The sequence below is a fragment of the Epinephelus moara genome, chromosome 19, assembly GCF_006386435.1.
Source record: "Epinephelus moara isolate mb chromosome 19, YSFRI_EMoa_1.0, whole genome shotgun sequence".
NCBI lineage: Eukaryota > Metazoa > Chordata > Actinopteri > Perciformes > Serranidae > Epinephelus > Epinephelus moara.
Window position 1 is genome coordinate 15,026,242 of NC_065524.1, and position 14,512 is coordinate 15,040,753.

Consider the following 14,512-nt stretch of genomic DNA (forward strand, 5'->3'; position numbering starts at 1 on the left):
CTGTGAAGGACATGAAGAGTTACACACGGTACATGGGGAACAGCAACTCAAAAATGTTCCTGTGAGTATGAATCAGTTTGTCCTCAAACCTGGAAACATGACTTACATTGGTGGCAAAACATTTCACATATCCATCTACACATTACACCAACGGTCACTGCTGTGTTGAATCTGACGCAATTAATCCATCGCTGAACTAATGTTTCAAGGGGAAACAGACACAAGGAGTCACTGGTTACGAGGTACTTACTGCCTGACATGAGATAGAGTCCATTAGGGTCTACAGCTAAGCTTGTAACAGCATCCAGGTGAGCCACCATGGAGTGAATCAGCTTCCCGCTGTTGTTGTCAAAGAACTTGATGTGTCTGTCCTCCTGTGCAGTGATGGTGATGGGAAGAGTCGGGTGGCTGAGGACCTTGTTGATCTGACAGGGAGTGCCTGGTTAAAAACAGACAAGCATGTGAGACACCACGCAGCAGGAGGGGGAATCCAAACGAAATCATTAGCAACTAAAAATCTGACCTGTGGAGTTATTATGCTTTATGTTTTTTTTTCTTTAGCTTAACATAACCTTAAAGGGATAGTTCAGATTTTTTGAAGTGGGGTTGTACAAGGTAATACTTAGTAAATGAAGAACTGTAGATGGCAGTTGGCACGTCAGGTTTGGAGAAGCAGGCAGGAGTATCAGCACGGAAGCTAAGCAATGTACTGCTGTGGATATGCGGCAGCAGCAGCAGCATTCATTTTAACTCCCTAAAATTTTTTAAGTTGAAGTGTTGTAGTGCTATATTGATAATATTTTCACAGCTTTGCCTTGCCATCAGACAGCCCTTTCTACAGGAAACTGAACTGTTACATCACTCTCATCAAAGCTGCCAGACTCCATTAACGAAAACAGTAATTACAGCTTGCAGAACACGGGAGCTGCTGGTCTACCGCTGCCTCGATCAGTAAGTTTGTTTGCATTATTGTTTGACTTTGTTGAATCTGAACTAACCCTTAAAAACCCCAAAGTCACACAATAACAAACAAAATACCTTTGAGGCAGCGGTAGACCAGCAGCTCAGTGTTCAAATTATTGTTGTTGAAATCAATGGAGTCTGGCTTTAAAGAGAGCATAGATACGTCTCACTTTCAGTTGAGTTCCCCATGGGAGAGGTCAGTATGCGGGAAGGTAAAGCAGTGATAATATTCTTTTTTTTAAAGTGAGCCTTTTTTAGGATGCTAAAATATGTTTTGCTGCTGCCCCCGTACACAGCAGCAGATTGCTTGGCTTCCTTGGAAGTACTCCAGCCTGCTTCTCCAAACTGTGGGCGTGCTGACTTACATATGCTGTGCAGTATGTAATACACTGGATACAGATAAATACTCATACAACCCCACTTCAAAAAAATCCAAACTATCCCTTTTACTTTTAGTCAGTTCAAACTTGATGTACTGCAGACATAAGTGCCTACTGGTAAACAACTTAGTAACACAGGACAGATATAGAGATAATTATGCACAATTGTGTATTGTGATTAAAATACTGTATCAGTGACCTAACTGACAGTTAACTTAGAATTCATAAATCAGACCAAGCACATAATAAAACATTGTGGGAGAATAGAACATGTGTCTGCTAATGATTTATTTTCCTACAGCTGCCACTAGATGTTACTCAAGAGCCATATTTTGTGATAGCACTTAGCTAACTCTAGCTGATCAACAGAGAATATTTCTGATCTGAGGTCTGTATTCTGCAGCCTTTCAGCTGACAAACCTACCCGGCTCCAAATTGGACTCGAGACTGAGAACCAGCTGGCGGGTCTCCATGTTGAAGAGGCCGATCTCCCCGTTTGTGAAGGATGTGACCAAGTGGGCTGGTTCACTGCACACCAGGTCTACTGAGGAGGGGACTCCTAGCTCTTTCACACAGACAGACAGCCACATTTATGTTAACTATTCATTCAATTAAAGCAATATTGAGAAAAAGAAGGTCATGATACAAGGTTGAAGCCCGTACTTTTGTCTTCGTTGAATACTGCGAGGGCTGGGGAGGTGGTGTTGGCGTCCCACAGTCTCACAGTCCCGTCTGCTGAGCAGGAGAGGAGGCGCTGGTGTGCGCTGCTGTATACCAAACCCCAAACTGAGTCAGTGTGTCCAGACAATGCCCCACGCAGCATAGATGGGTCTGTCGCAGAAAAAAACAAGACAATCAAAGTCAGCTACCATCACTTGATTTGAAAATACATCTGATTTAAACAAAAAAACATGGTGCCATTACCGTAGGAGTCGTAGGGGTCGATGTTGGGATTGGGGGTGTTCCAGCACTGTATGGTCCCGTCAACCCCTCCACTGAAACACTGCTCTCCTGTACTGCTCATCACCACACTCAGTACAGCCCCCCTGTGGTTTAAATAGTAATGAATTTTCAAAACCTCTTGTGTAACGTTAAAACAGAAAAATGTCTTAATGTATGAGCATTGTGTACCTGTGTGCCCTGAAAGTGTAGATTGGTTCCACATCTAACGACGCACTCCTGAGGAAAAACAATGAATTCCTTAATTAATGTAACACATAAAAGCAAACAGCAGTGCCAACTTAATGTATCGATGAGTAGATTTGAGTTGTACACAGCCACAAATCAATGTACAATTTGCTGCTATCCCAGTTATTCAGTTGTAGATACTGTATCATGCTGTTGTTTGTACCAATAATACCCTTGACTCTAAAATGACTTCACCCTCTAAAAATAAAAAACATCACATTACTACACACTCTGTGTTGTCTGCAGAGTTGTGACTTGAAATAATGAGTCTTGTGTCATCAATTTTATGTCACATGGGGACAGTTTCCTGCAGCTGAATCATGTAACAGGGCAGCAACAAAGATGAGCTATCCTCCTTATGGGACTGTAATCAACCAAAGAGACTTTCTTTCAAAAGTTGTTTACTCTGCTGCTGCAGGTGCAAAAAGACTGAACAGCTGCTGTCTGAGTATTAGTGTCTCTTACAGAGCAGATAAGGATGGAATGTACAGCTAATGAATACAAGAGTAAATATAAAGCTGTTAATTTTGCTCCTTTTGGATGGAAAAATGAAACCAATAGTAGGAATCGATCAAAAATCAGTTCGAGGTGTACTGGAATAGTGTTAGGAGGTATTCAATTTGTGTTAAGATATTCTTACTTTTTGGCAGGAGCAGTCTTTTGCAGGTTCCACATTTTTAACGTGTGGTCCTCTGAAGCAGTGACAAGGACGGGCTCCACAGGGTGAAAGGCCAGAGCTCGAATCCCGTCGAAATGGCTCCGCAGAGTGAATTTGGGGTTCCACGTTTTTCTCATAGCATCCTTGTTGTTGCCAATCTGAGGAGGAGACATTAAATTTAGCAACTCAATATGCAATTAACAGTGTTACTACATATAATTCGCAGTCTTAGAATGAACCGTAGTTGAAGCACCTCCTTTAGTTTTTCTTTTTTTTTTTTTAAAGATATTTTTTTGGCCATTTTGCCTTTACTTGACAGGACAGGTAAGCGTGAAGGGGGGAGAGAGAGGGGGATGACATGCAGCAAAGGGCCACAGGCTGGATTTGAACCCTGGCTGCTGCGGCAACAGCCTTGTACATGGGGCGCCTGCTCTACCACTAAGCCACCGACGCCCCGCTCCTTTAGTTTTTCATTGACAAAAGCAGCGATTTTACACGAGAGCTGCTGGTCTACCGCTGCCTCGTTCAGTCAATTAGTCTGTGTTATTATGTGACTTCGGTGAAGGATTTAGCAAACTCACACAATGACATAGACAAACTACAAATCAAGGCAGTGGTAGATCAGCAGCTCCTGTGTTCAGCGAGGCAAAATCACTGCTTTTGTCAATGAAGTCTGGTCTGCTCTCTTATAAGCCAGACTTCACTTTCTTTTATGTTCCCCATCAGACAGGACTGTCTATTTGGAAAGTACTGAGCACACCACTGGATAAATGAGACTAAGATTATACTGCAGGAGTTGTGTGAAAGATTGTAAACAGATTTTTTGACATAGTTTTGCTGGTGCTAAATGTGGACACACATAACCTCAATTCATCAAGAGTTTTCTCTATTTTTGGATTCTTCAGTCACTCTGGAGGCACGTGAGAAAAGCGTTCTTCACAAATTCAACGTAAAGCCTGCTATCAAACTAAAGTCAGCCCATCTTAAAAAAGTATGCTACAACCTATGCAGATATGTTTTCACAGGCATGTGACATTGACATTACTATTGTAAATGCGAGTTAAAAAAGTAACTGTTATCTTCCAATATTATCAAAGCAGCTTCCCTGACGCGGCCTGCCTATAAAAATAGCTGTTTGACACACAGATGGCAGGTTTTCAGCATGTGATGTGACTCTGTAAATTTGCTGCAGATTAAAGGAGGGAGGTGGGATGGCTGCTTTTCACAAAGCTCCAACGATAACATGAACAGGGATAGTTCTCACAGAGAAATGTTCCCATGGCTCTTAAAGTCCATTCTGCCTCTTCCTACTCACATCGTATGCCAGACTGTCGGCCTCATTGGCCACGGTGAGTCCGGCAAGCTCCCCCAGGCCCAGCTCGCTCTCCATAGCCTCATCGGTGCCCATAATAAATGACTTCCCTGATGTGGGCGGGAAGGTCAGTGCCTCAACTGTGAAAAGAACAAATGAATAAATATCAGACCACTTTGGGACACAGTTAGCCAGGGATGAAGGGGATGTAAGCCAGTCTAACAAATCGTTAGCACTTCATCGCTGTGATACCTTCATCTGGCCGGTTCGCATCATGTTCGTTGAACCGGACTGCGTTGGGCCGGGATTGGGGGGCGGCTGGGGGAGGCTGCATGTGGGTCAAGTCCTCTGCATCCCTCAGGTTAGCCAACATGTCCTGCAGCTTGGACCGGTTTGGCCCTGTTTAACGAGTCAGGTCAACAGTGTTACCAAACTGACACACAGCGATGGAGAGTGGAGGAAAAAAACATAAGAGGCAAAAAGTAGAAAAACAATAAAATATTGTCACTGAAAGGCTGTGAGTAGAAGCTGAAAAAGAGAACAGAAAGAAAATGGAAGGAAAGCAGCACTGAAAGGGAAGAAAATAAATTAATAAATTATAGTATGTAAAAGAGGAGAAAATGAAGGGACGTCAGTGCCAGAGTCCTTGTTAGATGAACTGAAGAGGTAGAAAAGGTGTTGACATATGTTTATCTTTAAGTGCGGGCTGTGTGGAGAGGTTAATACAACATACAGCTGGATTTTGTGTCTCAACCCTGGCAGAATCATTTATTGATCCAAGTACGGATGTTTATTTTATGATTACAAACAATTTAACACATGTGGGCTCCTATAATCAAACTTTAGAGAAACACTTGGCCCCAAATGACGATTTGTGTATTTATCACTCACCCTGTTATGTTAATTTCATGAAGAAAACTGTTTTTGTCACATGCCTCAACAGTGAATGAAGAATCCAAAAACAGAGAGAATTCTTAAAGAAGTAAAAGGGGTCCACATTTAACAACAGCAAAACTACTTAAAACCCCAAGTTGTGTGAGTACAAACTCACACAACTTGTGCAGTTTAATCTAAGTCTCATTTGTCATATGCTCATACCTCCGAAACAGACAGTCCTTTCTGACAGGGAACTGAATGGAAAGTTAAGTTTACCTATGCTCTCTTATAAGCCAGACTCCACTGACAAAAACAACAATTTTACCTCACTGACCACCAGAGTTGCTGATCTACTGCTGCCTCGATCAGTTAATTTGTTTGTGTTACTGTGTGACTTTGGTGTTTTAAAGGGCTAGCTTGGAATCACCAAAGTCACACATAAACACAAACAAACTAATGATCAAGGCAGTGGTAAACCAGCAACTCCTGTGTTCTGTGAAATTAAATTACCATTTTTGTTATGGGAGTCTGGTGGCTTTGAAGAGAGCAATATAATGGCTTCAGTTCTGCTGTGGAAAGGGCTGTCTGATGGCAAGGTAAAGCAGTGAAAGCATTCTGAATATAGTTGTTTTACTTGGTCCTTTTTTTCAGAGGCTAAAATACATTTTGCTGCCAGCCCCATACACAGCTAAGCTTGCGTGGTTGTACTCCTGCCTGCTTCTCCAAAGCATGGGCTGGCCACCATCTACTGTTGGTGATACACTGATTATGAATATAAGTACCAGATAAGTAATAGTAAACTAACGGACTGAGGCAGCTCTTGTGCAAGGTAAAGTTACTGTTTTTGTCACTAAAGTCTGGCTTTGAAGAGAGCATAGATAAGTTCCCTGTTGGAAAGGACTGTCTGTTTGACATACAACTGGATAAATGAGACTTGGATTAAACTGCATGAGTACTATGAGACCTTATAAACAGATGTTTTAATTTACTTTAGCTGTTGTTTAACATGGCCCCCATATGAATTCAATTAATCAAGATTTTTCTCAGTTTCTGGATTCATCATTCACTGTGGAGGCATGTCAGAAATGCAAAGGTTTCTTCATGAATTCAATGTAACACGGGGTGAGTAATTAATATACAAATGATCATTTGTAGGTGTAGTATTCCTTTAACCCTGCTGGAAAGACAGTCTACCAAAGGTGCAACTGCCGAAAAAACATCCCTGACAGATCTCCTGATGATCCCCTCCAAACGCCCACAGAAGTGATAAAGCACCAACACAGTGTGAAGATCAAAAATAGATTTCTGCTTAAACCGGAGGAGGAGAAAGCCAAGTGTAAAAAGTCGTGCTGGAATCAAATGTAGGAGAAAGTGAGATGAACTGAGTTGTTGATCTCATGATTCAATCCCAGTGAACAAAAACAGCAGCAATGCCTCACAAATGTGAAATCTAAGAGCTCTCAGCCACTGAATGAGGCTACATCTAAAGTGGGCTGTTACACGGAGAGCAGTAGTATTCAGCTGAGTCACTTCACTGAGTCACTGAAAACGCTTGTAATTGCTATCCATTTACAACAGCAGCAACATTAGTTATTACTGTACTATCAACATGGCTGACAGATGAGGACTGAGATGGTGATGATCATTATATTATGACTGGAGAAAATGATGTAGGAAATGGATGACTTTGGAGACTGGTGCTAACCCAGATGAGACAAAGATGGACGTGTCATCAAGACTACCTTTCACATTAATTTCCGACATCTGACAGTGTGGACAAGATGGTGTATGATTATGAATAAAAACATAAACGGGACAGAAAAACATGCATCAAGCATCACAGTTTGTTTGGGTAGGAAAATAATAATGACAGATATTGTATGAAGAGTACATTCACTAGAAGACAGAGGAGACATTATGTATGAAATGATAGACAAAAGGACAGAGCAGTGCCAAGTAGACAGCATAATAAGGAGCAGCTAAAGAAGGAGATGAGAAAAAACACAGCCAAGATGTTTTGTTTTTGATTTGAGGCTTTTTTGGCTGAACTCAGGATAGTCAGGCTCTACAGAGAGAGGAGGAGGAGGAGGAGGAGGAGGAGGAGGGAGGCAGCAACGCCTTGACAAGACTTACTCTTCACCCCCTTTTTCCCCTTGCGCTCCTTTCTGTACTGCTCCTTGAGTTTGGTTATCAGGCCCGGGTCCACGTCCCAGGCCTCAGAAATGGGACCTTGCTCATCCTTCTCTACACAGGGGGAACAAAACCAGACCGAGAGGCTGGTGAGGAACTGCTCTGGTCGAGGCCCGAGCTGCTTGACAGTGCGGGCGAGGTGCAGAGACCTCTCTCAGACTCATACTCTCCTGGAGGTTTCTAAAGCCTCCAGGAGAGTAGTCGGACTTTAAGACCTGAGACCTTTTTCTTCAAGAAGACTACTACCACCTCAGTGACAGTAGACTCATTATAACTACTTGTTTAATCCTTTTTCTTTTCTATTGGAAGAAGTAAGAGTGGTGGAAGGGAAGTTAATGTCATGTCAGGAATTCTTTCATCTGAACATTTCTGAATCATGACAAATCTACTCATGAAATCCTCACAGTGAAATCTATGTGATTATCACACTGTTGTATACGCATGACTCAAATACTCCAACCCACGTTCAAATACAAAGAAACACCTCAGCATGACATCAAGCCCAATTTTTTTTCTGGCTTTGGGTCTAAGGAACAGTGAGACTCAAAGGGAATCGGGCTGATTTGACGACACACGGGAGTGGAAGAGACATTGTGGTCACAGGCTGGCTATGGGAACACACAGTGGGAGAGATCACAAACTATGGGTTAAACAGATACACATCCAAACATCATGATTTATGACCACAGCGTGACATATGAATGACGAGTACTTCATGAACAGTCACCAAACTATGTGAAGAAGTCAAATTCAGAGACGCAGGCAAATCATAAGAGTACAGCATAAAATAATTAGTAATATTCTCGGTGCTTCTGAAACTTGTGTTCTTACTTTGTTGATAACAATGAAACAAGCCCAACTTTGTACAAGAGAAAATTAACATTTTGATTTTTTTAGGTACTAAAACTGTATTTGTGGTGTTGAGTGCTGTTTATCAAATTCCACCTCAGCTCTGTTGTCGACTGATCTGTGACTTACCCCAGTCTGTGCCGTCCCCGTTGCCTCTGGACTCCGGCGAGGTGTCCATCTCGTCAGGGCTTGACAGAAAGTCGAAGCCCTTCAGTGCCTCCTCTGTGTCAGGGTCCTCACTGGTGTCCATACTGGCTGGCGTCGATGATGATGGGGGCTTCTTCCTCAGGATCTGGGGAAATATTGAGAACCATTATTAAAAACATAGTGACAAATTACTACTTTTCTTTGTGTGAGTGCAGAGGATGAGGGTCAACTGTTTTCTCACCGTCCTGGACTCCACATTAGGCCTCCCCTCGCTATCCTCTTCATCATCTTCATCACTGAACTCAGCTGCTGCATTCTCAATGAACTTGAAGGCCTCCAGTACAGCGCTAGTGTCAGAGAGCTCAGCTTTCCTGGAACAATGAACGATGCATGCATCCATCAGAATATTATTTTACAGTATCTGTACTGATTCCCTGCATCATTCTTAAGTGCAACACACTTTTGTAGCAAACATTGCTGTGTGTTGCCCTTTAATACACATTGCACTGCATGACTTTGGTTTGTTCCAGACAAAAGTTCACAATCATGAAAGAAACATTGTCATCAATTAAAGGAGGTGTATGCCACACTCAGAGTGCATCTATGGTTCTGAGACTGAGCAGGGAATGTCTGCTAAATAAACAGTGCTTACAATGGAAACAGTGCTGACAGAGCTAAAATGTTTACCTGAGGGGAAACCAGAAGGTGGGCACAGCGATTCTGTGACGACACACTCCTGCTATTAGTGGTAACTGCCATATGAGCACTATATTAGCGCAGTACAGCGCGGCTGCCTTTAGCTACACAGTGACATGACTCACATGCGCTAACATGCACACGCAGCCAGACCGTCTACCACAACAAACAACAGAGAAGCTCAGTGTTACAACACACACAGAGGAAGCAGGACTTCATTCTCTGCTCAGGACACCATTACTCTTCTATACCATCGCATAGCAATTAGTAGTTTGCTTTTATATTAACGCTTTGAATGTTACACACAGTTCCTTTAAAACAGACTGTCAGACACAAGTATTGTTTGCCAATTTAGATCCTCAGCGGTGAAGGCAGGCTTTGAAATCTCATCCTCTTTTGAGTTTATTTTGATACAAAGAAGTGCCAGCGCTGTACATGAAGCTTGTTTATCTTTTTGCTATATTTTCGAAACACATGAGAGTGGCGCAGACTGCACTAGTCTCTATCTGTCTGACTGTACTGCAACAATTCACCGGACATTCACTGCACAATCTGATGTGCTGCAAAATTGATACTGTAAAGCCTTAGAGATTATTAGACCCATTACACACTGTGTTAGACGCAACGAACTCGTAATATTGTTGTTGTCCCTCAGTCTATAGAGAGCTTTAGAGGAAAATACTCACCCTCTGGTGCCCATGCCCTTTGTTGATGTGTCCGTCCCGTTGACCAAGGGCTCAGTACTGGTCCGTTCCCCTGTCCTCCCACCTCCATCCCCGGCTAGTCCTAGCAGTGCTCGAACCCGCTGAGACTTAACATCTAAAATAGTGTCTGTGTAGCCCACCTCCTGCAGGTACCTGAAACAAGGTAAATTAACTTAAACCTGGTTATAAAGGGTCAAACCTAATTTTAAAAGTGTCATTTATTGTGAAGAGAATACGAATATGCATCTATAATGTTGTATGGAGGAAGTTTGGATGAAAAGATGCAGAGAAAATGTAAGTGAGTCTATTACAATGCTGCAAAGGCCCACTGATGAAGTACAATAATTCGACATGATCAGAGATGAGGAAGAGTTGAGAACTTGTTACTGTCAAAAGTGCCATGTCCTCTGGCAGTTATCTAGTTGATGGTATCAGCCCTGCTGAGGCAAGACGAGCTACTCATCAAATATTACACTTACCCTGTAGGGTTGAGAGCTAGCAATCTGAGCGGGCAACTGACTGAAAGGGAGGGGTGTCTTAGCACATTATTGATTTGTCCCTTGACACAGAGTGAAGAATAAATTGGCTGCCTCATCAGCCAGCATGTTGCGGCAGATGATGTGTGAGGCTGCTGGAGCCTGGTTTATTTACACAGGCTGACTGTAGAGTAGAATGATATGATAACCAAACTTCCCTGAGCCCACTGGGTACGCCAGAGAAAACAAAACACAGAGCAGGTAATGACTGCTGCTGCCCATGTGAGGGAGCTCTTCCCCACTGTTTTTTTTTGTTGTTTTTTTTGGCCGTATCATTTCTAGCACAGATGCATACTTCATAAAAGCTGTTAGTCTCACACAAGTGACAATACTACTGCAGGAAAATGCAACTAGAGGCCTGGAATCTCGATACAGTCCATTTTTAGTGGAGCGATTTAGTTTTCTGGGTTGAGGACTGTCACAGAAGGATTAAATCATGTGCACTCACTGTCTGAGGAGCTGACGGCCTTGTTTCCAGGACAGCTGATTGTTGAGCGATCCAGAAGACTCGTTCTCGTTGGCCTCATCTGCAGGAGAAGAGGCAGACACATATCAGCGCTCCACAAACAGCACAGCCTCTGACATTATTTCCACTCTGTAAACACGACCAGAACATTCCTGCATCACAGCATCCTGGCAACTACACACATCCAGTGCTTAGCTGCTTTCAGCAAGTCAACAGTGGATTAGAGTTAAAGAAAAGAGGGGAATTGCTTCTCTTTAAATTTGGCCAGTGAAATATCACTTACAAGTTTATTGCAAAAATAACCAAACATTCTTGAAACAGCCATGGCCAAAAGTATTACCAGTGTTTACGCTCCAAATCAGTCACCTTTTAATTCATAGGGCCCTGAGTTATCATTTGACAACATGTGTAAGTTTAATAGCTAGCCTCAATCCAAATATTTACATCCCAGTAGTTAATTATGACCCTATTAAAACTATGTACACAACAGTACTGGCAGTAAAAACAGAGATTTAAAACTCATTAGCAACGGCTTCTTCTTGATGCTACAACAAGACATTTGATATTTAATGATGCATTCCGACACCTTTAAAATGGCTGGTCTCCGCTCCAGCTATGTCCCATGACATACAGGAAAGAGCAACGATGTGTGTCTGTGCCCGCAGCATCCAGAACAACACACACTCTTTATGACTGTCTACGGCTCTGACAAAAAAAGCAGTGATGGGATTCAAAGCTCACTTTGATATTCAACAACGTCAGCATTCTGCTCGCAAGTCAGCTGGGAATTCTGCACGGAGCAGAGAGACGTGTTAATAAGATTTAGATGGTGTGTGTGTGTGTGTGTGTGTGTCGAGGAGGTTGATTTGGCGGGGCAGCGAGTCGAGGGTGCCTCAAAAAGTGGGTCATGCCTAATTCAGGAGGGTGAGGAGCGGGCAGGTGCACCACCATACGAACAACACCTCCCACTCCCCGTCTCCCCCTCTTCCATCCCCTCCACCTAACACCTCCCCCCCCCCCCCCCCCCCCCCCCCCCCCCCCCCCCCCCCNATGAGGAGAGACGAGAGGAAATGTCGCAATCTGACTTAATGATGGCAGAGGACTTGAACATGAGAGGCCAATTAAACTACAATAATATAACAAGGGACAGGTAGTGCACCGATACAACAGAGATACAGAGCTAAACCTAGGTACTGTTATGGAAAGGGTAAACACTGAAAAGTGAGAACAACATTTTAGCTGATGAAAGGGACAGTTCACCCAAAATTCAAAAATGCACATTTTTCTTCTTACCTGTAGTGTTATTTATCAGTCTAGACTGTGTTGGTGTGAGTTGCTGAGTGTTGGAGATATCAGCAGTGAAGATGTCTGCCTTCTACTGACTACAATGGAACTCAAAGTGCCAAAAAAACAACAACAACATTTGAAAACCTAAACAGCAATGTCTCTTTCCAGAAATCATGACCCAGTTACTCAAGATAATCCACAGACCTTGTTGTGAGCAGTTTCATGTAGGAACTATTTGCTTTCTACTGAACTACACATGCCAACTGTATCACTGTGCAGAAGGAAGCATGCATCTACTATCTATTCTAATAAACAGTTTCATACTGCTAGCTCGCCTAGCAGCACTGAGCAAGCTAATGTTACAGCTCAGCTGAAGAGGATGCCATTAATGTTAACATCTTGCGCTGTCACAAGAACGAGCTTCTCGACGATGAGTAGATGTACACTTCCTTTTGCACAGTGATATGGTTGGCTGGTGTATTTCAGTAGAAAATAGTTTCTTCATGAAGCTGCCCACAACAAAGTCTGTGGATAGAATGCTGCAGGGGTGATGTTTATTTGTGGGAAGGTAACATCGCCCTGATTCTCTCGACCAAAAACCTATGGGATTCTTTAGATTATTGCAGAAAATAAACTGTGGCAAACAAAAGCATTTGACACTTTTTCAGCATTATAATCTTCACAAATGAAAATCACTTATATTACTTGAAGCAGACATGCAATCACCAAAAGTAAAAAGCTAACGTTAGGTTATAGACGACCCACACTATGGTTGCATAGTGCGTTCGGCATGGTGACGTTTGGTGTATTTGTTAATGGTGTATTTACTGACCTATTTTATGTGTTTTCTTAAATGTGTTTTCTGACATATTTTAGCGGAGTTTATTAATGTAGAACAAAATGCGAAAGTCTTTTAAGCTTGTGTGAACCACAGACCTTGCTTCAAGCATCTCTCCAAAACTCACTCAAAAAAATCCATCGACTTGCAGACAAGGGAACCAAAAGTGCTAAAATGCAAACTTGTTTCTGGGTTTTAGGACTCATTCATGCAGCACTCTATAATCTTTAGTAACCTGGTCATGATTTCTGGAGAGACACTGCTGTTGAATTTCCAAATGTATTTTTTTTGGCGCTTTGAGCACCGCAAACCGAGTGCCATCAATTTCCATTATTTTTGGGAGAAGACAGACATCTCTACGGCTGATATCTCCAACACTCCAACACTCCAACTCACATCAAAACAATCAATGTCATGGCTTTTCATTTGAGTTGTTGTTGAATTCTAGATGTTCAAGTTTCTAATATTTCTACGCTACTAAGGATTTTGCATTTGTGGTGAATTTTTTGCACTGGGAGCATTCAGGGTGCAGACTTAATTGTTCTTATCTTTCAAACTGGAATTTTGTTTGTAGTGCTCACAGCATTAAAAATTTAGATTTACTGAATAACGCACAGATTAATTGTTGTGTCTGCAGACTGTCAGAAAACTATGAAAAACTATGTCCTTAAATTACCATACACCCAAAGGGATTCAGATTACTATCACATGAGAAGCATAAGAGCAGAAAATGATCACAATTGAGGCACTGAAACTAGGTCATGTTTTGGATTTTCCTGGAAACATTGCTGTTGAATTTTCTTAAATGTAAATTTTCTACATTTTGAGCACCACATATTTGGTTGTCAACAGAAATATCCAAGGCAGATATCCCGAAACGTGGGCAAATACAACCAGAACTATTTGCATAGCTGCATGACTAGATATCACAACAGGCCAGTGAATTTCGCTGTAATTTGGGTAAACAAACACACTGTAAAAGAGAGCCTTCACAGTGTGTCTTTGACAGAAAGTAGTGAAAGTGTAACTGTTGGATACTTTTCTGTCTTACATGTACCGTCATGAATGCTCTCAATCTATAATATTTTCAACCAGTTTGATCACATTTGTTATACATCGCCTTGTTAGGCAACTCAATATTTCTTCAGTACATCCGTAACATCAATGGCACTATGCATTCAGGAAAGGACGCAGAGAGGAAATCTATCGAGGCAAACAAGATTCAACATGAATGCAGCCTTCGCATGCGTACCAGTCCTGTCACTTGAGGTATGTGAACTCAACAATCACAGTGATTTAGTCTGAAGAGGGGGAGTTGGCCGTTTGAGCCACCATAGACTTACCAGAGTCGTAGCTTGGAGGCTTCATGTCACCTTGATTTAACTCTGTCCCATATTTTAACTTGTGGTACTTTGCTCTGGA

At 42.3% G+C, this 14,512-nt stretch overlaps 1 protein-coding gene across 2 annotated transcripts in view; it reads right to left on the bottom strand.

Moving 5' to 3' along the window:
• The window catches only part of LOC126406411 (striatin-like), a 34,794-nt gene that overhangs the window by 1,589 nt on the left and 18,693 nt on the right, over positions 1 to 14,512 (bottom strand). The window contains exons 3-16 of one of the 2 annotated variants that reach the window (XM_050070658.1): positions 14,434 to 14,507; positions 10,948 to 11,026; positions 9,946 to 10,116; positions 8,805 to 8,934; positions 8,546 to 8,708; positions 7,511 to 7,621; positions 4,754 to 4,900; positions 4,505 to 4,641; positions 3,172 to 3,347; positions 2,475 to 2,522; positions 2,268 to 2,389; positions 2,007 to 2,174; positions 1,768 to 1,908; positions 251 to 439 (exon numbers count right to left, since the gene is read on the bottom strand). In XM_050070658.1, coding sequence (XP_049926615.1) covers positions 251 to 439; positions 1,768 to 1,908; positions 2,007 to 2,174; positions 2,268 to 2,389; positions 2,475 to 2,522; positions 3,172 to 3,347; positions 4,505 to 4,641; positions 4,754 to 4,900; positions 7,511 to 7,621; positions 8,546 to 8,708; positions 8,805 to 8,934; positions 9,946 to 10,116; positions 10,948 to 11,026; positions 14,434 to 14,507 — 1,856 coding nt within the window. The remainder of the gene's footprint in view (positions 1 to 250; positions 440 to 1,767; positions 1,909 to 2,006; positions 2,175 to 2,267; positions 2,390 to 2,474; positions 2,523 to 3,171; positions 3,348 to 4,504; positions 4,642 to 4,753; positions 4,901 to 7,510; positions 7,622 to 8,545; positions 8,709 to 8,804; positions 8,935 to 9,945; positions 10,117 to 10,947; positions 11,027 to 14,433; positions 14,508 to 14,512) is intronic. The other variant, XM_050070659.1, reaches the window with a different exon arrangement.